General features: G+C 44.8%; 1 protein-coding gene across 9 annotated transcripts in view; it reads right to left on the bottom strand.

Moving 5' to 3' along the window:
* Positions 1-22,974, bottom strand: part of COL6A3 (collagen type VI alpha 3 chain) — a 62,771-nt gene extending 39,797 nt beyond the window's left edge. For 3 of the 9 annotated variants that reach the window (XM_075094120.1, XM_075094121.1, XM_075094124.1), the window contains exons 1-4: positions 13,901-14,111; positions 9,459-10,061; positions 4,729-5,331; positions 60-659 (exon numbers count right to left, since the gene is read on the bottom strand). In XM_075094120.1, coding sequence (XP_074950221.1) covers positions 60-659; positions 4,729-5,331; positions 9,459-10,061; positions 13,901-14,096 — 2,002 coding nt within the window. In that variant the 5' untranslated portion in view covers positions 14,097-14,111. Of the gene's footprint in view, positions 1-59; positions 660-4,728; positions 5,332-9,458; positions 10,062-13,900; positions 14,519-15,385; positions 15,535-22,780 lie in introns of those variants that run through there. The other 6 variants (XM_075094122.1, XM_075094126.1, XM_075094127.1 and 3 more) reach the window with 5 other exon arrangements.
* Between the last annotated feature and the right edge of the window lie 2,690 nt (positions 22,975-25,664).

Genomic DNA, 25,664 nt, shown 5'->3' with positions numbered 1-25,664 from the left:
ACAGTCAAGAGAAACAAGATAAACTTAATGCAGTCAACATGAAGGAAGGTAGGTATTACCTGTTGGGGTGAGTGGAACCTCTTCCACACCTCCACTAACATATGTTGTTATAGGCTTATTTAACTCCTGGGGTAAAGCTGCCAGAGCACTGAAATCATCCATAAAATATACCATTCTTGGATTAAAGGCAATCTGTTCAAGTTCTGCCTTATCGGCACTCCTAACTCCAACAGCAAAAGTCAGCACTCCAGCCCGAGCTAATTCATTGGAAACTTGCAAGAAGGGATCGGCAGACCTCCCTGCCATCACCAGGACTAGGACCTGTGGCACTTGTTCATTTATTCTGCTCCCACCAGCTTCCGTGAAGTGATTTGAAAGCACAAAGTTCAGTGCAGAGCCAGTGTTCAGCACTGACCCCCCCTTGGGCCTCAGCTGCCCCAAACGTTGAATTATGTCTGATTTGGTTTGGTATGAGTATAGAAAGAACTCAGTTTTAGGAGTGTCGCTAAATTGCACTAAGCCAACTCGCATTTTGTCACTGCCGACATCAAGGTAGTTAACTAGGGTGGCAACAAAGTCACGCACAAAGGGGAAGTTGGCATTTCCGACGTTGAGTGATCCATCCAAAAGAAAGATGATATCCCTTTTGGTTACTTGAACTGCAGTAGAGCACAGAAAATAACATGAGACATCACAGAAAACAAAAATAGATTTTTTTTTCATGTGTGCATACAGCGTATGCTGTACACGCATGTAAACCTTGTTAGGAGGAAGAGAGGAGAAAAAGAGAAGAGAAAGGGTGTAATCAGCACAGAATTAACAATGACCTTGCTGGAAATTACTAAATTGGACAGGAGAGGTTCCTGATTTGTATTTAAAAGTCTTTTAAATGTCAGATTTATCAACAGGCTCAGCCTCTGTCATGGCACACATTTTCAACAGCTGCTAATGCCAGAGTTGCGCTCTCTGGGCCAGATCCTTAGCTGGCAAAAGGCAGCTTCGCTGATTTTGGTGGACCAACACCGAATTACACCTATAGACACCTTCTTTATCTGCAAGTCACCCCTTATTTACTCAGGGCTTTCTAACAAAGCTTTACGGAACATTTATGCTTTCTGGCACCTAAAGTGTGCTTTGACACCCAGCACGATCATCCCCTTATTAATCAATCACCTGTTCCAAGGGGATGCTCCTATGCAGCCCTAGATGTAGCGAACCATGTCCTGCCCTGCAGTAACTAACTTCTATGGTCATGCTGTGCAGCCAGCAGCGGCTGGCCTGTGGCATAGAGTTAGGCTCCACTTGCATGGGAAAACACTTCTGCCAAGTCACCAATTTGGTTGGTATTTTGAGTGGATATTAAAAATAGCTTTTACTAATAGGCTTAGAAAATCTGGTCTAGAAAAGGCTGCAATGGCTGCCTGAGACACCTGCTTTTTTGAGATCTGCATTTAATGCAGAAAACTGCATTTTGATGGATGCAGATAAGGCAACCATTTTGTGGGCTGTTGAAGGGGGAGAAATTTCCCACTTTTGGCAGTAACCAGCTGGTTCTTGGCTCCTTTTTAAAGGTTAAATCCTTCCTGGGCTTTCTCCCAGCATCTGAGCCCCAAGACACAGATCTGCAATGTCATCCTAAAGACACCACAGGATTATCCCCCTGTGCTTTTTTTCTCTGAACATGTCATGTCCAGAAGTCAGATCAAAATGCCAAAACTTTAAATATGAACTCAGAGAACTAATGAGTGGGCTCATCCAGTGCATCCCCCCAGATGACTTCCTCCAAATAAGTAATTTGAGAATATATTTATGCACATTGCTAACTCTGTTCACTATCTTTCTGTTTAGAGCATTTACCTATGGGTATATGGCTATATTAATCTATCTGTCTAGCTTGCTTTGTCCGTGTAAGTTTGCAGTCCTATATATAAAATATATAAATACTGATATATTAAAACCAAAAGGGAGAAACAGACTCTTTGGAGTACAGGCATTGCTCTCAGATTTTACAAATTGTCTTGGTTTTCTGTATTTTTAATTTTTCCTAGAAAAGTGCCATTCAAGGCCCAGGGTAAGACAATATCTAGTTCAAAAGTAACAGACAGCCCGGTGTCAAAATCAGTTATGTTACTAAGAATAATCATTTTATGGAGTAGGATATGATTTCTTGCTTATTGTGTATGTGAATAGCTGTGAGTACAGTAGAACAAAAGGACTGGAAAAAAAAGAGAAGCTGCATGAATGAGCTTTAAAGAACAAAGAAGTAGAGGAACATTTTTAATTTGCATCGAAAAATAAAAATGTCAAGTTTGGTGTATAGCCATGCAAAACTGTATTAGCAGGAAACACATTCTGAAAAAAAGCTTATTAAATGAGAAGTCCCATGATATTCATCTTAATTAAGGACAAGGATTGGCAAACTGATTTGAAAATATCTGCTCTTCATGTAGATCAGTCATAGACTTTAATTCTTTAAGGACCCTTTCCAAAAACTCAGTTTCTTTTGCACTGCGATTTATAATTTTAAATTGCTTGGAGAAACTAGAAAAAATATGGACATGGTTTGACACCCTTTTAAGGCAATGGGAACCTCACTATTGACCTTACTGGGAGCTGGAAGAAGTCCTGTTTTTCTAATGTTTATATGCCATGAGACAGAAATACAAGGTTCAAATATGATGTAGCACAACCTGATCTCCTATGATAAGGTGACCCACTTAGTGGATGAGGGGAAGGCTGTGGACGTTGGGTACTTGGACTTTAGTAAGGCCTTTGACACTGTCTCCCACAGCATTCTCCTGGAGAAGCTGGCTGCTCACGGCTTGGACAAGTGCACTCTGCGCTGGGTTAAAAACTGGCTGGATGGCCGAGCCCAGAGAGTGGTAGTGAATGGAGACAAATCTGACTGGCGGCCAATCATGAGCGTTGTTCCCCAGGGCTCAGTGTTGGGGCCGGTCCTGTTCAATACCTTCATTGATGATCTGGATGAGGGGATTGAGTGCACCCTCAGTAAGTTTGCAGATGACACCAAGCTGGGTGGAAGTGTCGATCTGCTGGAGGGCAGGAAGGGCCTACAGAGGGACCTGGACAGGCTGGATCATTGGGCCAGAGCCAACAGTATGAGATTCAACAAGGCCGAGTGCTGGGTCCTGCCCTTGGGTCACAACAGCCCCATGCAACGCTACAGGCTTGGGGAGGAGTGGCTGGAGAGCTGTCTGGAGGAAAAGGACCTGGGGGTGCTGGCTGACAGCCAGCTGGACACGAGCCAGCAGTGTGCCCAGGTGGCCAAGAAGGCCAACAGCATCCTGGCTTGTATCAGGGATAGTGTGGCCAGCAGGAGCAGGGAGGTGACCGTGCCCCTGTACTCAGCACTGGTGAGGCCATACCTTGAGTGCTGTGTTCAGTTTTGGGCCCCTCACTACAAGAGGGACATCAAGGTACTGGAGTGTGTCCAGAGAAGGGCAACGAAGTTGATGAAGGGTCTGGAACACAAGTCTTATGAGGAGTGGCTGAGGGAGCTGGGGTTGTTTAGTCTGGAGAAGAGGAGGCTGAGGAGAGACCTTATCACTCCCTACAACTACCTGAAAGGAGGTTGTAGTGAGGCAGGGGTCAGTCTCTTTTCCCTAGTAACAAGCAATAGGATGAGAGGAAATGGCCTCAAGCTGCACCAGGGGAAGTATAGGTTGGGCATTAGAAAAAACTTCTTCACCGAAAGGGTTGTCAAACATTGGAACAGGCTGCCCAGGGAGGTGGTTGAGTCTCCATCCCTGGAGGTATTTAAAAGAAGGGTAGACGTGGTGCTTGAGGATATGATTTAGTGGTGGACTTGGCAGTGATAGGTTAGGGGTTGGACTCGATGATCTTAAGGGTCTTTTCCAACCTTAACGATTCTATGATTCTACGATTCTATGATTAATTCAATCTCAAGCATCTCTGTTGGGAAGAAATTCTGAGAAATTTGGTATAAAATCTCTGTGCAGCTAGAACACCTCTTGAAATGCAGGGGAAACTGCCTCAAAAGACATAGCTAGCAATTGGATTGCTTCCAAAGTCTACTGATGTCAATGGCAAGACCAAGAAAAAGAAACCACTGGCTTCACAGAACTTTGGATCATCTTCTAAACAGATTAAATCAAAATCAACACTACAATAGTCTTGTATGCCTCTTAGGGCTTGAGCTGAGTAAATGGTAAGAAAACTGTAAATATGTTCTTAAAGAGTGAGTTTCAGTCAAACACTGTCAGGCTAGCTTTCTCTGAACATCTCCATGAACAAACTTTCTTGTTTTCTTTACACTCAGAAGAAACTTTTAAGCTTTCTTGAGCAAATAACCACTAGGGATGATTTTCAAATTGGGAAAAAGATTATAACATTCACAGTGTGTCCTGTTCATAGGTTACACAAACCCTAAGTGAAAGAAAAAGCCTCCAGTGAATAATTTCAGTACCTAACTAGTAAAGCACATCTTCCATGTCCAGGTCTTTAAATGTTGGTGACAAATACGGAATGGGACAAAAACCTCCAGGAAGTAATGACAAAACTGTAACAACAACCACACTACCAAATTCACTGATCTGTTCATGCAGTTTGCAAATCAAAGAGACAACATTAAGCTATACTGAAACAAGTGCTTGAGGCTTTTTTCCGCCTTATCTCTCCATGTCATAGAATGAGAGTTGACAAACATATAAATCATACCTCCTTAATTAGAAAAAGGTCGTTAATTACCTGGTGGTTGTTCTTGGACAATCAGTCCTCCAGAGAGTGTGCGGATAGGTGACAGCACTTCAGGAAGAATGGTTTGCATGAGCTGTACTCGGAAGTCACTTGGGTTGAACACAAAATCTCTCTCATGGGCAATTTCTTGAAGTTCTGCCAGGTCGGCGTTTCTCGACCCAATGGCAAGGATCACTATCCGGTTCCTTTTCATCTCTGCCGCAGCTTGGTCAACGGCATCCCTGGACTTACCACCGGTGATGAGAACCAGCATGGGGAGCACCCCTTCCTCTATCCTGCACCCAGCATCTCTGGTGAAGAAGTTGTTCCTCACAAAGTCCAGTGCTGAGCCAGTGTTGAGTGCTGTACCACCCATGAGCTTCATTCTCTTCACGTTAGCCATCACATCCTTTCTGCTCTGGTGAGTGTTAAAATAAAACTCTGGCTTCACAGTGTCTGCGTACTGCGCCACCGCGACTTGGATCAGGTCTGGTCCAACCTCCAGCCTTTGGACAATTTTGGCAACAAAATCACGAATTGCGTTAAAGGGGCCAGTCCCCAAAGCAGTTGAGCCATCTATCAGGAAGACTATATCCTTCTTGTTCACTTCAATAACTGCAAATAACATATGAACATAATGTTAGCGGAAGCCTTCACCACACTCTGCACATCAGTTCTATGTCAACAGTCAGCAACGTTTAGGACTGTTTGCTTGAAGTACTTTTACTCTCAACACCTATAAAAGGGTCTTGCTTTCAAAACAGAGTTTAATTGTTATGTTCTAGCAGAAGGCTAATAAGAAACCTGATTGAATGTTTCTCCTTTCTAAAAACACAGAAGAGTTGAAGAGTTGCAAGAATTGTATTATTTATAAACTTAATATAAAAATGCATATATGTGTCAAAACATGAAGGGCAGGCAAACAATCAGGAGAAATCTTGGCACTCAGCTGGCACATGAGATAAAATAAGATTATATTCCCTCTATCCACAGTGGAGCCAGAGCAAGAGCATGGCCTGATTTCAGAAGGAATAGGTTCTCAAGAGCAATAACACAAAGAGAGAACAGTCTCCACTTACTCAACATACCTGGACTTTGGGTCTTCACATCCTACATCTTATTCCTTATCTAATAAAAACAAGTTATGATTTTTCTTGGCACAGTTAGCCCAGTCATGGAAGAGCTGAATTACATTGTGATCGCCACACCTTTAACAAAATGGCTCCTCTAGGTTGTAATCTCTGAAACTTTCTTATTGACGATGGCATAGGACACAGAAAGAGCACAATTAGCTTTCCAGTTAGCTGGCTAAGTTTGAAGGAAGACAGTTAGGGAGGAAAAAAACCTGTTGTGCAGCATTGGAACCAAAGAATCATTGTATTTAGTACAGCAAATGTGCATGAAAAAAATAATAAAACCAAGACCAATATCAATACCATTATGATAAAAGCATTATACATAATCATTATGGGAGATAATGCTGTCTTTTAGGCAACCCCACTCACATCATCACCTCCCTGATTTCATGCCATTGAAGTGAAAAAGGAAGCCTTATGTTGCTGACAAGTTACGCTGGAGCATTGTGGATCATTGTGTTACATTAGACTTTTGGTGTCCTTAAATTGCCTACCCACCTAAGAGCTCCTGAGAAGGGGTCAATATTCAAGGTGTCAGGTCCATCATCTCCTGGGCTCACAGCTACACCCAGCTCACACGCTGGGGGAAGAGGAGACCCGGCATTGTTGGGATCTCATGTCTCAGGGCAAGGGGTAGCAAACACTCTCTTATCCTGCCTGGATGGAAAAGGGCAGCCCTTTGTCCTATCAGGACTTCTCTGTGTGGAGGCTATTTACTTTGGATTGGAACAAAGAACAAAGCTTTGGCTGCAGTCCTGCTTGGCTGGACACAAGCTGGCCACGGAAAGCAGTGCTCCCACAGGCCAGCCTCCATCAGGTTGCTTACTACGGGTGATTGCCATGAGATTGGGCTACCCCAAGGAGCGATTCAGAGCTGGAGATGACATCTGCAACTTGGCAGCTCCCTCTGTCCTCGGACCCCGAGAGACCCACCTCTGCCAGCAAGTGCAAGCCTTTGCAAAAGCCTCTCAGAGTCTTGCTGGAAATTGTTTGATTAAGGACCAATTGACAAAACTGGAAGCTTAAAATAGCCCACCATGGTGCTGTCAGACACAAAATTATGAGAACCTGCATGAAGCGAATGAGGTGGTACCCTCCCTGAGGCACAGCCTCATGTGAGCTGCCAGTGCCTTGCAGTTGACTGCCCAGTCTGTCAAACCAGAGCTATTCAAAGCACCAAGGATGTGTTTTAACTATCTCTTTCCCAGAGCCATGACTTCCAGCATTCATCTCCCCAGCCAGGTTTTTTCCCTCATCAGTTACTCCAAGGAAGAGAGGCCTGAAAACAGGAAACTTTCCAAATGGATGACAAGGGCTGAAATCTCTGCTCTGTATCACCCTGGAGAGATGTCCAAAGAGTTTCCTTAGCTTGTCAGCAGCTAGATACCCAAAAATGGAGACCCTGGAAACTTTTGACTTTATATAGAAGTTTGTGGGAAGCATCAAAGGGGCTTTGCAAAGATGAGGAAGGCTGGGAAGGAGTAATTCCCTCTGCTACTCATTCTTTTTGCAGCTCTCAAATCCTGCAGTATGTTTCCTTAGAGAAGAGGAATGCAAGAATTGAAACCAAAACCCACAGGAAGAAACACCCCACAGTGCTAATTTCAATGGATGCAATTAAAACAAAAGCATTTAAGCAAGGATGTACACATCTCATAGGGTCTGATCCAGAGCCCAGTAAAACTGATGGCAAGTCTCCCAGGAATTTCAAAGTATTTGGGATCAAAGCATTATATCTTTGACTCTAAAAGCTGGAAATGTTGGAGGGTGTCAGCATTGAACCCAGCCCTGCATAGTTCCCTCCTCATTGCCAACTCAGCTATCTTTGGTGAAGCACCTCATCTAAAATCATCCAGGCTCCCCCAGTAGCTAAAGGAGAGGGGAGAAAAGAGGCAGAAAGGCACTTTGAGATATCCATTCATCCCAGGACAACTAGCGTACAGCTGGAGAGGTAAAGTGAAGCAAGGTGACCAGTATCTCACAGGAACGCTTGGCACCTCAGTGGGTTTGGCATCCCTTCCAGGCTGTGGTGAGTCTCCCAAACCAGTGCTTTATGCTGCAGACTTCCAAGGCACTGATGTGAATCAAGCAGACCTGTCAAAATCAATTTCCGTGGACGCTAGGGAAAGGAAATTCCCTAAAGCTCATTTGAAAATACCCACTTCTCCATTTAGCATGTCTATCTATATGTAATTGCACAGGCTGATCCTCCTGTAGTACTTTTTACAAATAAGCTGGCATTTTAAGTGAAAAATATGCAAGTGCAGATGAAATCAAATGTACCAACATTTTTAATCTTGCCATTCAAACTATTAAAAATCAGAGGGGCAGGAAGAGAGGTTTTCCACTGACTTGCATGGGTCCTGGCAAGCACGTTTTCGCTAGACGTGCGACTTCAGCTTATTCAGCTAAATGTGGTTCTTGTGGGGTGCTACAAGCAAAAGATCTTTATGTTCTTTCCCGAAATAATCAAGGCAAGGTCATAAAATGATCTTTTAGGCAAATTCCTCCCTTTGATTTGAGCCACAGGATAGCAATAATGTTTAGACATAGACCAGTGAAGACATCTGGAATACAGTTTTGTATGTCAACATACATCGTGAGTTGAACAGTATGTACAGAACTCCAAACTGGCACTTGGATCCTAAAAGTGTTGTTTGCATTAAGTGTCCTGGTAATTAAGTCCAGCAGCTCCAGCCTGGCCCTTTCCAGGGGCCTCTGAACTACGACATGTGTCTTTCATAAAGCCTCTCTATCAGTAAATTTGACTGAGTCATAAAACCATAGGGTAAGAAACTCTTAATCACCTACTTCCTCCATAAATCAAGATATTAATTATTCTACGGCAACCAAGCTAATGCCAGTCCAGAAATAATGTCAATGGGGACTTAAGAGTGACAAAGTGACCTAAGTGGAATATTGACACCTACGTTTTCATTTCCCATGGTCTCATGGAGAGCTGTAAACTTTCTCAGCTTATGGATTGAAGGGAAATGTATGGTAGCAAAGTAGGGATTTCACTTCAGAAGAACTAAGGGCTGTTTTGCTTTTAAGTTCAACAACACAGGAATTTCACCCTTTTCCCAAGGACAGTGCACAGTTTAAATGAGGTACAGAATTTTCCTGTTTTAGCAAGCTGATAACTTCAACTCTGTGAAATAGGGATCCATTTAACATCCCAATAGCTTCACCAGTCAAATTTCACTCTCATGACACATTCAACTGACATATAATGTAAGCTTATGTGACAAATGTTTTCAGAACTGACAGTGCTGCAGTATTTACCCCTGGGGTGCTTAGATACCCCAGTAAGGATTATACGAGCTTTTTTATACTCTGCTTGTATCCTTTAAAACCCCATGCCATGACAGTTATTGACACAAAACCTCTCAATTTTCAAAAAATTACACACTGGGCAAATGAGTTTCTGCACATTAGCCACAGGACGAATTGTCTTTCTGATTGTTTCTCCATAACCGGATCAGAGAGATGCATTTTAAAAATAAAAAAATTTCAAATTAAAAAAAAAATATGCTTTTAAAGCTTGCAAAAGCTCATTCATTCATTGATTCATCGAAATGCAACAGTCTAGAAAGGCATACATACCTTCAGTCACAATGGTTGGGGTCTCTAACAAAATGAGTCTTTGGGCCACTCCAACAATGTTGGGCAGTAATAATTCTCGAAGAGCATCAAGGTTACGGATATCCAGGGCAGTAAATGCGAAGCTTCCATCAGTAGCAATCTGCTGCAGCTCTGCACTGTCAGCATTCAGGACCCCAATGCTAAACGAAAATATACTAGCTTGCTTCACCGCTAACAAGCCCTCTCGGATATCATCACTAGACTCTCCACCACTTATCAGCACTAAAATCTGAGGCACTGCTTCCTCTATCCTGCTGCCTCCCGCCTGGGTGAAGAGTTTCTCCACCACAAACTCCAGTGCCGCACCGGTGTTCGCTTCCTCGCCACCGCGGAAACTAAGTGCCTTCACGGCATCCAGAACATCCGCTTTTGTGGAGTAGCTGTTCAAAGCGAACTCGGTTCTGGGTTGATCACTATACTGCACCACCCCAATGTGTATTTGCTGAGCTCCAACTCTGAGGCTTTCAATCAAATTTACAAGGAAATCACGTATGGCTTGAAAATTGACACTTCCGATGTTGTTTGATCCGTCAATAAGGAAAATAAGGTCAGCAGACTCTTGAGCTTTAAAAAAAGAAATGCAAAAGGTGAAAGCATTAAAATGAGTGATTACATGCGGTTGTACAGTGTTCTGACATGTTTCTTGGAAAACCAGTAAGAAACACGAAAATGAGAAAACAAAACACATGTTTACTGAGGAGGTGATGTTTGCCTCTTAGTTCTGCATTCTGATTGAATATGAACTCCTAGCCCCACCCTGGCAGCATCCGCCACCCATCAAGAGATGGCGTGAGTGGACACAGCCTGAGCCAGTGTCTGCAGCTACATGGGGATCAGCATTATTGGCATGCGAGGAGAAATCTTGGCAAAATAGAATTTTTGGAAATCTAGATCCATTCCATCAGTGATCAGTACTGTCCAAATATTTAGACAGAGCCAAAAGAAAAATGTGGATTTTGGTGATAATTCACCCTGAAGATGGCAAGTGAGGACAGTAATATTTGTAGGAGGCTTTCTTATTGCAGTGTCTTCTTTTTTTTTCTTTTAGGTAGGGGCAGGGGAAAGAAAAAAAGCCATTTACTGGATGCATGGAAGGTTTCAGCCTCTCTGTTGCAATTCTGCTATTTTGCTGGTTAAAACCAGTGGCTGAATATATTGGCTTCTTCCACCACCATGGATTATTATTTGAAAAGTATTTGTTAGAAATAATTGAAAAGGTTTTGGTTATTATTCTTGCACTGTAACTCTTTTACCAGCTGCCAATGTACACACGATGGTATTTGTCCAGCAAGCTGACCCTCACAATTGTCAACCTGTGCCACACAAAAATTGCCTTGCTTTTGCACAAAGATGCATTGATCATCAATAGAGGGGTCTGGTCTATATTTTTCACATGGACTCTGGATATTCAATCAAGGAATGCAGAATCAGGTTAAAACAGTGTGATGAAATCAGTCATGACACAATTATCCAACTCTATTTGTTGTGACCATACCCAGATGATTGCAAGCATCTGCTGAGAATATACACACATGAAACAAAACTTATATATGGCATGAACATGGTTGTTGAGGGGGAAGCATTTTTGCTGTGAGACTTACCGAAGCAGACCCAAAATGCCCTGGTGTCTGCTCTTACTCCTTTTGCTCAACTGATTTTACTTCAATGTTATCAAGAGCTGTGTGCATGCAAAGATGAGGGAAAACCCCAAAGCATGCTCAGATGTTTTCATGCTATCACTCTCCAATCTTGTTAAGAAATCAAATTTCAGATTATTTGCAAAGGAATGACAAGTGACATTTGGAAATCCCACCCAGCTCTCAACTTTCGAAAGCTGAAGGTGAAACCAGTAGCAAAACTGGCATGCAGTTCAACAAGGCCAGGAATAAACCTGCGGTCTGTCTTTACTATTAACCAGTGATGTCAATTATTATTTTTTTTTGCCGGTTTAGTTGCTTTTCTAGTAAATATTTTTGTATATTGCATGGTCACTAAGAGATTCAAATAATGCTGCAATTCCAACGACAAAGGAGAAGGTCTCCAGGCCATGATCACTTCCCTGGGCCAACTCAATAGACAGTGTTGGCTTGGAGAATATCAACATGGTTCAGAATTGCAAAAGACTCCAGGATTTATTTTTCCATCGTTGAGCCGAAATTTAGGGGTGCTTAGGGTTGTCTTTACTGTGCCATTTTCAGTTGGGATGTAAACATTCTACTTCATCGTATAAATGAAAGGGAAATCTCAAAGCAGTTGTACCCAGTGCTGCTTTAGATACCCTGGACATCTTTTTGAGGAATTAAATTTCAGACCAGTGGATGTCATCATGGCAGCACCGGTTGCTCCCGCAGGAGAGAAAATAGATATGAAAGAGATGTGTTGGATAATTTGTCATCACTGTAAAAAAACCTTGTATTTCAGTGCACATTCATGGAACAAGCTGGTGCTGAGAACAAATAAAAGCATGCTTGTTACACAACTAAGCAAGGAGGGTCAGATGAGACAGGCAGCTAAGATTTAACAAATACATCAGGGCAAACTTGGGGCTGACTTTCATACTTACGCCAGTCAGCTCTGGGGATTGCCACAGACCAACAGCTTTGGTACTCTATACTGGAAGTACGATGGACTGGGAGCTTTTTTACATTTCTGTTTCACATTAGGGCTCATAACATCCATGGCATTTTTATACATTTTAATTCTATATATCAGCTGAATAAATAACTTCTTAAACTCTTATGCAAACAGTTATTTATACCATGTTTTGCACACTACTGTCATCCAACGTTAAGGACCTGTAACATCTTTCCCATGTTTAATGATGCTCCATAGATCGCCCATGCAAGTCACACAAGGGCAAACCTACAACAGTAGGATTAGTTTAAATTTGAGTTATAGCAGGGGAAGGAAATGTTTGCAAAAAATATATTTGAGTAGAAATGAACTTGGAAATGCATGATATACATGAGGTAGGAATTTGCCTTTAAAGCTTTTAAAAAAATGTCTGTGACTGCGGATGTTTATGTACTATGTGCAGTTACCTGCTGACATACCCCAGAGGAGGACAGCCAGCCACCAAACACCAATTCGCCTATTGATTTCAACAGGGAAGCACTGGCATCCTTCATGGTGAAGATGCCGAACAGCCACTTCAGCTGTTGTATATACCAACAGCAGGTTGGGTATGACATTTATTTTCCACATATATTTACATGATTTTCTTAGAACTGGTGAACCTTATGTCATCTCTCTGGGGCAGCTGCTTTTCTTCCCTGTGGCTTTCATATGATCTGGATATTTGCCCTGTCAAGCACTTTGCAGAATAAAAACACACGTGAGCACAGCCTTTTGGTGTTGCTCGGTGTCATGCAGTGATGGAGAGCACCCAGTGGGGCTGGCGTGAGGGTTAATCAGGCAAGACAACACAGGGGGATTAATGTTACACTGCCTCATTACACTGCCGTTGCCTTACATCACCCCACAAGCTATTGACCTTCAGATGGAGTCTCAGGAATAAAAAGAAAGGTTTGACCTCTGGGACTTCTGTTTTGAAACACAACAAAGCTGCTCAGAAGGTCCTTTCCATGCTGAAATTTCATAAACAGAGAAGGGACGGAAGAAGACTGTCTTTTTTTTCCCCAGGAAAATTGGGCCCCAGCTTGCGATCAGCACAGAGCTGTTGAAGCCAACACGGTTTGCAGAGAGCTTTCAGTTATGGGAAGAGTCCAGCACTCTAGCAGGTGGAAGCCATCAGCTTGTAAAGAAGGTATTTGAGTGGCACCACAAAAGGGACTCTCCAACCACACACCTTCTCCAAGCAGATAAGGAGAGATACTAAGGTCACACTCAGGGTTGGGGTTTCAGCAGAGAGTTCTCCACTGAACTGCTTTTGCTGTCTTCAACCAGGAATGTGGCTTTCTGGAGTAGCCTATCTCCTATCTCCTCCGCTAACTGCAAGGGGACATCCCACATGGTGCTCCCACAGCTAGCAGCGACTGTCTTGGTTTCCTGAGGGTTTTTGGTCAGGACCCCAAAGGGTCACCATCATGGCTGGTGTGTTCATCCCGTTTCCTTGCCTTGGGAGTGGATAGGATGGGGCAATTTTATAACCCTGCAGAGCTGTCTACATTTGTATTTCCATGCCATGGAAGCAAAAGGATGGCCACAACGGGCCGCTGCTCATCCAAGGGCTCCTGCGCTACCCCCTAGCAGCTCTGGCAGTGATGACAGCTGGATCTGCAAACAATGGCACGCTCGATAGCTACAAACGTGGGGCCACACGCTTCAAACCTTTGTTTTTAAACCTCTGGACATCCATCTCAGTCTTGCCCCTACAAAGGCTTTAAACAGCACAATGCCAGCAGATACCATGCTGATGGGAGCCATCAGCAGTCAGCCATTACCTGTGATGTCTTTAACCAGTCCTTTGGCCCCAGCCTTTTCTGGAGTCATGGATGAATGGACACTCACCACTAAGTCTCCAACTATGCCATGGAGAGCGGTAAAATTCTCTACGTTGAAAAGGTGCATATTGAAGGGTTCACTTGCTATTTCCTTTAACTCCCCTTCCACTGCATCCTGCACGCCGACCGCAAACATGTTTACATGGGCCGATTTAAGGACAGATGATGGCAGAGCCACATCATCCTGGGATCGTCCATCCGTTAACACTATAATAACCTGTGGGACGCCTTCACTGGCTCTGCTTCCAGCAGCTTTAGTGAGATGGTTCTCGATTAGGTACTCTAATCCTTTTCCAGTCTTGGTGCCTCCCCCCATGTAAGGCATGTTGGCAATATGGGAAAGGACGTCTTGGGTAGAGGGGTAGGTATTTAACTGGAACTCTGTGTGGGGGTTTCCGCTGAACTGGACCAGGGCAAAGCGAAAATCATTTCCTCCCACATCTAAAGCTTTTACAACATCATACAGAAACTCTCGAACAAGTTGGAAATGTTCCTTCCCAATGCTCCAAGAGGAATCCACTAGAAATATTATATCAGCCACAGCAACGGTTTTGATAGCTTTAAAAAAACAGATGGGGGTTTAGGATTTTCTATCGGTCAGCACAAGCATGCCTCCTCCTCGCCCAAACAACCAACAACCTCTTTCCATGGTGAAAGTGAAGCTTAATTTCCCCCTATCGCCCACAGCAAAATGAGAAGTGCTGGAGAAAAACCAGGCAGCCATCAGCGCCCTGACACCGCAGGGACAGCATGCGACCTACCCTTCCCTGGAAAGGGGAGGAGAGATGCTTCTCCCCTCCCCAGACCCTTGCCACATGGGTTTGGACACCACCCCTGAGCCAGACAAAGACTCCTGCAGCTTCACTTGTGAATTTAGGCTTGCTCAGCTTCTCATCACCCATTGTCTCCTGCTCATTTTTTACTGACTCAGAGCTTTGCTGGCTCTGCAGCGGTGCTCAAGGAAGGAAGGGCTGCTCAGTTTAAGCAGCCTGAGTGCTGGCCCCTTCTTGCGACACCAGCTCTGGTCCAAAAGGCACCAGTGCCTCCTCTTAAAAAAACGAAACAGCCTTTCTGCAGGTCAGCAGCAGTGCTCTTCTCACTGCAAAAAGCCCTCCTACACATGCAGGGAGGGCAAAACAGCTCTGCCCAGGAGAAAACCCACTTGGGGCCACCCTGGGTGCACATCCCACACCCCCGTCCCCAGCAGAGCATCCTCAAAGGCACGCCACCGGCCAGCAACATGCTCAGGAAGGCACTGTGGACATTGGATAAGGTCTGGCTCTGAAAGGACCCTCAGCCAAGTGGGAGCTGAGGAGCAGAAGGTAAACCACAATGTACTATGGACATGCATGTTAAAAACCAAATGGTGTGAACTACAGGCACAGTTGTACAGGGGCGCAGGCGGGTAAAGCAGTCGGGTCTTACCTCCTTGCTGCTGGGCACGAACTGAGCAAAAGCCCGAGAGTAGGAGGCCAAACATTGCCACAAAGGACAAATGTTGGTGTTTCCTCATTTTGGTTTTTTATCTGAGTTTTCTTTTTATTCTCTTTGTTTCAAAGCACCCAATGTGACACCTAAGGGAGAAAAACAGGGAGAGTGAGAAACAGTGGCAGTGCTGGCCAGGCACAGATGAGGGATGAGACAGAAAAACCAAACCATGTGGGTTTTGCAATGCTTTTGTGGCACTTAAAGCAGGAAAAAAATATTTTAATGCCGGTCAGAGTCTGCTTCCTAGCAAGCATTTCTTTGGAAGAGCAATCACTCACATAACTGGCATTTAATCACCCCTGTGGACTTCAATGGCTTTCATCTTGCCTATGCTGTCCCAGGTAATACCTAATATATAGGAAACTGGTCAGCCTAGGTTTCTACCACCAACTCTTATAATATATGACGGCCTTTCACCTGTCCTCCTCACCCATGGATGACCAGTTGAAGCGTCTCAGCCAATGTGTTCCCTCTTGATGTTGCCCTTCCTTATTTTTTTTCTTTTTTTAACAAACACCATAATAATAATTGCCCTGAACATCCGTCTTTGCCTCAGCTCACCTTTTCAGCTGTTCCAAACATACAAATGGAAATTTAATTACTCCAGAGCCAAGTGAGCTACATAATCTGGCTGTACAGCAAAAAACCCTCGGAGTCCCCCAGGCTCACAGCCCCAGCAGTGGAATAGCCTGTGCTGGCTAATCACATCTTGGAAAGGCACCAAGAATAACTTTTTATGTGTTGGAGCCAAAAATATAATTTATGCTAGATTCTTATCTGTGATCCACCTGGCAAGCCTTCTGAAACAATGTCTCCTTCAGGAAAGCTGTGTACCCGTTGTCATAGAGATGGCCAATTTATTATTTAATCTTCAATTCCAAGCCTACAGAGCAGACACCAGTAAGGATTGCTTAACTGAGAAAATATTCTCCCAAAAGGGAATACAGTGATGCAATGCTTTTCATTCCCCAAAAGGAGCTCAGTTACTCAGTGAGGCAAAAGTGGTTCAAATACATCAAGCTATTAACCAGGTCATCAGAAAAAAAAATCCATTTTCTAATTACCATCCTTGCTAACTCTATCAATCTAGAGAGTTATGACCATTACAAGAGCCTAAGAGAGCTGGGGGGAAGACTAACCCCCTCTTTAAAGAAACCCGTGGTAGTTACACAGATGGCCATGTTCGGCACAGCTGGAAACAGAACCAACTGCTGGGAATCAGGGAAAATTTGGAAATAAACATCTGAACAGCTGATTCCTCTTCTGCTGAAGAGACACTCCTCAGGGCTATCAAAGTAGGGTTCTGTGGAAAGGAGGGGACAATGTCCACTTTGTTTCCTAAACCTGATGCAATCCTCACACTTCCACTGGCTCCTTCCATGTTAAAGCTGGGGTGGGTTCTGGTCTTTCTTGGGAGAATGAATAGTGAATAGTGAATGTTTTGCTTTGCTTGTGTGCACAACTTTTACTTTACCTATTAAACTGTCTTTATCTCAATCCATGAGTTTTCTTACTTTTGCTCTTCTGATTCTCTCCCCTATCCCACTGGGGATTAGTTGCTGGCTGGGGTTAAACCATGACAAGGGATTTGCAGTGTTCACTTTTCCATGGGCTCCAGATGGCATTTATGAATGTCATATAGCATCCGTTGGGCAAAAACTAGCCTCTACCTTTCCCCCCCGATTTGTGTATAATAATAACACCAGGTGGAGAGACATTTAATAACACCCAGAGCCAGCAGCTAGCATGCAGGTTCAATTAAGATGTGACAAGTCTTCCCTCTTAATTGGCAACTCCTCAATTTATAGAGGCAGCTGCTGCAGCCCAGAGGTATCACTATCATTCATAAAAAGGACTGAACAATCATCCTTGTTAGCTGGCACGCATCCATCCCCCCAGCTATCGGAGTCCAAGCCAAACCTCCCAGTGCCTCCAGCATGAGTGAACCTGCTCTGCTGGACGATGTCCCTGATTTACAGCTTGCTCCCAGAAAACCTAGTTTCACACAAAGGACACATGAGGAGGGGAAATCTGGGCTCTGCTTCCCTATGGGTGCAGGATTAGCCAAGGGCATTGCTGCAGGGTTTATCCCCTGAGCACACAAATACAGAAAGGTCTGTAGGTCCCGGAGCTGAGGTTTGCAAAACACATTGAACTTGTGACAACCACCTGTCCAACCCCACCAAAACATCTCTCATCTGAGCAGAAGAGGTTTATAGAAGACCTGCAAATTTTTTGAGATGAGCTTCTCTTGCCGCATCCATTGGGAGTAAAAGTATTGCTAGCAGCGAAGGAAAAAAATCTGAAATAAAATGCATGCTAAGGGAAAACAGCCTGTTAAAATAATGTATGCTGTAAAAGTGCTAGTATTTCTTTTCTGAAATGCAGGAAGTTATGTTATCATCTGGTTTATTAGCTACTGGGATCCTATCCCTCTGCAGTTGCAACAGCTGGGGGTGAACAGAGCATCAAGATAAACCAGTGAAAATTAATGTCTTGCCAGCTAATACATGACAGGACTGAAGCAAACATTTGGGGGTTTTTTGGTTTTAAGATTGAGCAGCTACTAGATCCTTACAGGGCTGTTTACAGCCATGAAATGCAGCAGAAGGGAAAATAAATTGTCAATAAGACAATTTCATCCTGGATTTCTTTTTTTCTAAAGGAAAACTTCCTTGCAGTCCTGGGGGATGAAAGCTCTGGTAAAGTTTTTGATATAACTACTGCAAGCTGGAAGAAAAATATTGAAAAACCTGACTATTGAGTGCCTTCAGGAAAGCAAAGCATTTTCCTGAACCTTTAAGACTTAGCACCAAAACCTGGGGAGCCAGTCTCTTAATTCATGTGCTAAAAGATTAATTCATGTAGTTTTCAATAATCTCAAGTTTTTACATCTGTCTGGAGCTCACATAGTATGTGGTGACCTCTTAATATTACAGTATGTCCTCCATTTCATCAGAAGATATACATCTGTTACTAATAATGCTTTCAAAAGGCAATCATTTCTACCACTAACGCAATGAAGTGATTTCCTTAAACATTTTTCCCAGCAGCTATTTTTTGCTTATTGCATACTCCTCTGTGCATAAAATCTGACATTTTACATAATTTTTTTATCTGAGTGTATGTTTCAAATTCACTTTCTAAGCAATCATTCGTGTGTGTTTTTTTCACTAGAGTATAGTTAAAATAAAATCTGTAAAAGTGCAAAGCAGACAAGTAGACTTAAAAAAGCAAAACATAAAAGACAGGAAAAAATTACTACAGCTGTTACATATCACTTTGATTTATTACATGTGCCTCTCAGCTGGGCTGGCTGGCTTTGAGACGGAGGGGAAGCAGCTATGGCTTTGGTGTGATGTGTGCTATGCGTAGATATGGATGGGTGCTATGGCAGGTAGAGGGAATAACTAATGTTGTTCCAAAATACCTCTTAAATCTGAACTCCTAGTTGGCCAGTGCTTCAGGCACTGATGCTATCTATCTCTATCTTGCTGGACTGTAAGACAAAGCAATCAGATAGCACAGCTTTTGCTGTCAGAGGGGTTTTCTGTACTAGCATTTTATAGTTGCCTGATGCTTTTCCTCAAGGCTAAAGGACTGAGCTGGGTAGAACAGACTCTTGCAGTGTGATAATCAGGAAATCCACAACTAGTGATTTATCTGTGAAATCTGTTCCCATCAGCTCTCCTTCCCCATGACAGTGGTGTTGTTGCAGGGAGTGAGCAGCCTTCGGGAAAGGACAGAGGACCCAAAGCAACTGTGGGAGGCAGAACATTGACTTGTGTGCTGCTCTTCTGGTGACAAATGGCTTGAGTTTGGGCTTGGCCTTGGGCAGCCTGTGTAGCTTTGCTAGCTGGCACAGCCAGGGACCTTTGGGATGCCTTGCTGCCCTCAACCAAAGTACATGTGGTCCAATTTTCCTGCTCAGCCTCAGGGGCATCCCCCAAAATAGCTTGAATAGAAGCCTGAAAAGCAATTGTGGCCCTAAATTCCCTTTGTATGTGGAGTGGGTCATCTTTACTGGGAGAAAGAGGTGGATTTGTACCTGGGCCCCAACAACTTTTCGGCAAGCAGATCAGGCAGGACCAGAGGAAGGGCAACGCATCGACCTGCAGATGGTGTGGGAGATGAGATGCTGTGAGCATTCTCAGAGTCCTCTAAAAGTCTGCTCCATGGGGATGTCAGGGTCAAAGCCAAGGGGCCTCTGCCTTCATCTGTGTTTGCTTCATGGGGATCTCACCATGCCTCATCACCCTGTTTCCCAACCAAACTACTCAGCCTGAAATCCCCTTAATTTGCTGTTCTCTGCTACATGTCCCTGTGAGGCAGCAGTGAAGCCATGAGGCTTCTGTAAGCTTTGCCAGCGGCTTGAAAGTGGACGCTGCCTCTAAAAACAATTATTTGTAGCCCCAATACTGGGATGTACATCCAGTTGTGGAGCAAGCAGGGAGGAGAAACGGCTTCTGAAATACCAATGTGGAGCCATGATAGCACAGGTTGCCCTCTGGAGGCAAGGCATGCTCCGCTCCCAGCTGGATGAATGCCCCCTTAAATTTCTCTGCACTGTTAAGAGCTCTGAGCTGGGGAAAACATTAGCCAAAAGCCACTCCTAGCAGTGATTTGAACACCTAGGCACCTGGCCACCTCTTCATCATATGTCACCAAATATCACCTGGCCACACACTGTCCAGAGAAGAAAGGCTATTTCTAGAGACCAGGGATAAACTGTATGAGATGGGTTCTGAATTTATTCATGGCTCCAAGGAGTTGAATGGATCCATTTCAATTTGCACCAGCTCTTTTGAAGGGTTTCCATTAACGTTGCTGCCATCTGGCATTGATGGTGCTGGGAAGGTGAGGGTTGTGGGGTTGAGGGCTGCTCCTGAAAACATTTCTTCCTACAAAGGTAGGCCTGAGCATTAAAAGAAAACAAGCCTAAAAGGGTGGAAAATCTTCCTGCTTTCGCAAACCACTTGAGCTTGGAGTTTTTGAAAGCCAGCATTCAGCAAAGTAACAAAGTTATATTACATTTATATCCAACCCGGGCAAGTTCCCTGGGTGGTAGCATTTAACATGAATCACATTCATTTCTGTTCTTATAAGCATGCTGCTGGCTTAAAATCTGGTTGTTTTCTTCATCTTAAGACTGAAACTAAAACAGAGTAGTTAAGAAGAAGAAAGGGAGCATTTGGTTAAAAAAAAGGAAACTCCCTCAAAGATCAATGACCCTTTATGTATAGTAACCTAAGCCTCCCAGTGCCTCTCCACCCAAACAAATCAGCTCCTTAATGTGGAACACAGATCACTTAAAAAGGTGGAAAAAGTGATGGGCACGCATACCGGCTCTGATTCACAGTGGAGAGCAGGCATGCAATGCCACCCGCCGCCAGCCCTGCTGCTGTGCATGCCCAACACGGGGACAGGTTCATCCCTTTGCTGCAAATCAAATTCATCCAGGCTGGGGGAATACAGTCCAAGGCTGGTAAGACTGTGCAGTTACCCAAGTTTGCACTGATGGAAGGAATAAGATGTTCCCTTCCCTCCTGTTCCCAAACAGGCACGTAGCAAAATTTAGGAAAGGAACAACATTTTTTTTTCCCTCCCCTTGACATGTGGGAATACAGCAGGGGCTGGTTTAGCTCACTGAAATCAGGGAAAGTCAACACATTTGAATGGAAAGTTGTAAAGAAGTTTGAAAAACAGAAAGGGAACAGGGACCCTGTTGAAAAATGGAAAGGGAATGAATGATGAACTGGCAGAAGCAAGCATGCAGCCCTGCATTCCTGTCTTAGAAATGGCATCGCACCCCTGGTCATGGTCAACCTTTCTGCAAAGACCAGGACAGAGTGAGTTTATAAGGTTGGGGACAGAAAGCCTGTTTCCCTGAGTTCTGACACTGGTGAGTCAAAGGATGGTGCTGGGGAGATGCAGAGTTGGGTTGCTGCTATGCCACCGCATTCCTATGTGACCTTGGAGGAGTCCCCAGCTCCCTGCAACAGCCTCCAGCCAGAGACATCCCTCTGGCCTCCACAAAGCTCCCAAACTGGGTGGTTGTGCCCCAGAAACAGAACTAGATAAGCACAGTAATTATCCAACCGTAGACACTGAATTTTTTTTTTAAACCAGTAAGTAATGGGGTAAAGCCAGAAGTTTGAAAAATGCAGTGTTCCTCCCCTGAGAGTGCATATGAATCATCACAGCAACCAGAAATGAGCTGAGTTTCCCATTGCACCCGCTGGAACCAGAGTGGCCAAAGCCAGGCCACCGCCGTTCCAGACGGTTTTGGCCCCTGTACCTAGGCAAGAAACCAATTTGGCTGCAACCCTTTCTCACCCCAGGCTCCGGTTGGGAAGGGAAGGCTTTGCTAAGCCAAGGGGGATGGTGGTGGGGTGTCTCCATGATTAGTCATAGCTGCCCCCTCAGCAAGAGCATTGCTGTGTTCAAAACCCTGGGGAGCTGAGGGCAGCTCAGGCTACAGGGGAAAAGGCTGGGAAAGGCAGGAGGGTGAGGGGAAGTGGCTCCATGCAAGGCTGGAGAACTCTTAAGGAAAAAAATCTGACGTTTTGACCAATTTCCCTCTCCATGGATGACCACAAGAAGATGAAAATTGTCCCTGGAGCCACAACAGTGCTGGTCTACCCTGGAGCAGCAGGGACATTCCTGGCAGTAGGACCTGTGTGGGGTGGACGGGCTGACTAGCATCTCTGGCCAGTTCATCCTACCTTGCCTTGAGGCAGGAGGGATGAGGGCTGCTATCAAACAACCCCCAGCCCTGGAGGCATACCTCTGGAGCAAGAAAGGCACAGTGAGACACCCCCTTAGACTCCTTGCGGGGTCCATTTATGCAGTCGCCTCCTGCCTCCTTGTGCCCAGGCAGCTCCCCAAACTGCTACATGCCCTCTTCAGGGCATGCACCCCACTGCTTCCCAGGACAGCCTGCTCCCATCCCACCAAGATGCTGCTGCAGTGATTTCAAGGCATCAAAGGCAAACACTGTCCTGCAGCAGTGGGGGAAATACTCTACTCAGTGATTTTGAATTAATTCCCCTGCACTGGGGGGGCCAGGAGCATTCCCATGCACCTGTGGTGCATCGGCTTGGGGAGGAGGCTCCTGGTATGAGCAAGCTGGCTGCATTGCTCTGCTTTTCCAAGCTCAATGCAAGCCTGGGTGTAGCTTTCCTCTGAGGACAACTATCTGTGCATGGGATGAGTTTTGTTCAAAATTCCTTGAAGACTCCCTAAAGACTAACACCCCACCAAGGAGAGGGAATGCAGCACAGCAGCTGCTGAGCCCAAGCTAAGGGTTCCTACACGGAAAGCAACACTTACCCCTGAGTGAACCCCCCAAAAAGTTGCTTGTTCCAGGATTTTCCACTCCGAAGTGTCTCTCACCCTTGCTTCATGGTGTGCCGGTGCTGCTCAGCCTCCCGCTCCCTGCTTGCCTTGCTCAGTGGGGAGCAAGCACCGGCAGGGCGAGGGAAATGGGGACGTGCTGGTCCCCGCGAGACAGCTGCCGCGGGTCTGAGCGAGACTGGAGGAGGTGGCTGGCGCGGGAGTGCCGGGGGCCGGGCGATCCAGCGTTGAAAATGGGATCCAGATGGTTGGTGCTGGCGTTCCTGGGGCTGAGGTCAGAGCTTCTCATCACATGCGGTTCCCCCCACACACACACACTCCACCCCAGGGGATGCCTCCGTGCTGTGTGGCTTCCCCTTCCTGCACTGGCCCCACTGTCTCCAGAAATCTTCTCCCTGTTATCAGTGAGAATAAATATATTAAAAGAGAAGAAAAACAGCCCTGCAGCATTGCAGGAGCCACTTTAACTATGCGTTTTGGTCAGGAAGGGCTGGACTGGGATGTTTGCAGGAGCCAGGACGTGCCAAGGACCATACCAACTTGTGCAGGGCTCTGGCGAAGCGCTGTTTAGAGATGCTTGAGGGTGTATAAAGCTCAGCCTCTCCCCCTGCAGTTACAAGCATCAGTGTAGGGGGAGAGAGTCTCTTCTTAATGCAGTTTTGTATTTACATGTAACAGGGGTTTTTACCCACCCAAATGGGGAGGAAGAAGTGGGGGATTATCTTGTAGTATAAATTATAAATAAAAGTTAGCCCCTTAGCATAAAGATAAATATTTTATATATAGCCTAGTGGAAAATTTCAAGTAAAGGTTCAAAAGGTCCTAACCAGTGATTTTTTTTTTTTTTAAAACCTATGCACTATGAAAAAATACCTTTAACCTTTTGTTAGGCAGAGCTTATCAGGCAGATCTGGGGGCTAATTTTATTCCTCTGCCTTGAGCACTAGCATGTCACTGGCCAAAGCTAAACACTTCAGTCTGGACTGGGTTGTGTTTTGCAAGAAATGATGGTATAGAAACATTAATTCTCTCTTGCCCTTGTCTGGGTCCATATAAGGCTGGAACCGAGATGGTGTCCCTGGAATCAAATAGTCAAATTCATTTCAAATGGGGATTTATTATGTTTGCTCCAGGTTTTGTGCTGTTCGAAAGACTAGACACATAAAGAAATAGCTGAAATGCTTCAGGAAAGTGCTGAGCCCTTGGAACTGATGCAATAGCTAGTTTTAGAAATGGTGCTTGGCTTGGCACTTGCAGACACCGAGCACTGACCTCACAGAGGGATCCAGCGCAAACATCCCCAGCCGCATGCCTGAAAGCAAGCAGGTTGTCATGTCCCTCTCCCCAAATCTGGTGAGCTGGAGCTCAAAGGCAGGGTGTTCCCAAATAATAAATATGCCTGGCAAAAGGGAGCTGCAGCTTCTTGCTGGGTGTCAGTGGGCAGCTGAACAGGGGATGGAGGAAATGTCATTGCTTTCCAGAGGGACCCCAAACACATAACAGTGGCCAAGATGGATGAGGTACTACTGCTAAAGGATAAAACACATATGATGGAGGTGTGCTTTGCAGGCAGAAGTGTCCAACCCAAATTATTTTCCTTTCCAGCTGTCAGGTGGGAGAGCCCAACTGGGGATGCTGCAGTAGCACAAGGACAACCCCATAAAGCAGCAGCACGTGGCCATGGGTGCTCTCATCCCATTGTCAGCCTCCTACTGAACATGTAGGCCCAGGCAATGTGTTGCCCCACACCTTCTCCTGCCTTTGGGCTTTCAGGCTACCTCCTCTTCTGTGCATCTTAGCCCTGCTGTCATCTGTACAATGCACTCAGCAAGAATTTCTTCCACCAAGTGGGGTCCAGTCATTCCAGTTTTCCATCAGTGGAAACCAGTATGGTTCAGTCATACAAGCTCAATGGCAACTGGGATCTGTATTGTCATTAGTTCAGATAACCTTCAAAAAACAGAGTTTTCTGCATGGCAATGAAGGAACACAGGAAAATGGTGCTACGTAACTGGCAAAACCAAAATAGTAAGATATGGAAAAGCTCCAGGCACCCCACAATAGTTGTGAAAAACAGCCAAGATACAGGATCATAGATAAATACGTAACAATATTGATAAAACACGTATGACCTGCAGCGTGTGCCTATCACAGCTCGACTGAGAACATATTTAATTGGGAAGTTGGAATTTATTCTTTTTGCAACACATTCTGTCTTAATATGGTTTTAATATTGAAGTGACTTTTACCAAGTGCTTTAATAATTAAATGAGACTACAAGAAGTCTTACATTCCCATGTGATTGCCTTTATGATTGTAATAACCAAGCTGAAAGGTTTTCCTTTCCAAAAAGGGGCTTTGTAGCTGGCACACAGGGTCAGCTGCATTCCAAGCAGTCAGCTAGGATGCTGAGGGTGTTTCAGGGTGGTGGGGTGTGTGTTGGGCTTTTTGTTTTTCCCCTTCCACTCATGATCCTTTCCAATTCTTCCTTTAGCAGTTCCCTCTATGCTTGTCTTGGTGACCCCCTGAAAAGTGGCCCCCATCCATCATGGCAGCAACAGGGAACCCAGGCAAGTCCCTACTACGGCCACTGTGGCATTCCAGGGGTGAGCAAAACCTCTGGGGAATGGGTGGCATCTGCAGAGACAGACTTCTTTCCATCCCCAGACACCAAACAAACCCTCTCTGATAATTAGTAAAAGACTGAATCACATTGCATTGGTAATTTCTAGAGGCAGCTGGGACTAAGTTTAGCAAGATTTCCTCCCTGGTGTATTAATAACTAGACGTGATTAATGCAGTGAGTCAGGAAGAGGGTTTTGAGGAATTTTCTTTCCACCCATGACAAAAAAAGTCCTGT

This window comes from Phalacrocorax aristotelis, chromosome 5, assembly GCF_949628215.1.
Source record: "Phalacrocorax aristotelis chromosome 5, bGulAri2.1, whole genome shotgun sequence".
In the NCBI taxonomy this organism is placed as follows: Eukaryota; Metazoa; Chordata; class Aves; order Suliformes; family Phalacrocoracidae; genus Phalacrocorax; species Phalacrocorax aristotelis.
The sequence above is the reverse complement of the archived record's forward strand: the minus strand, read 5'-3'. Positions and strand labels throughout refer to the sequence as shown.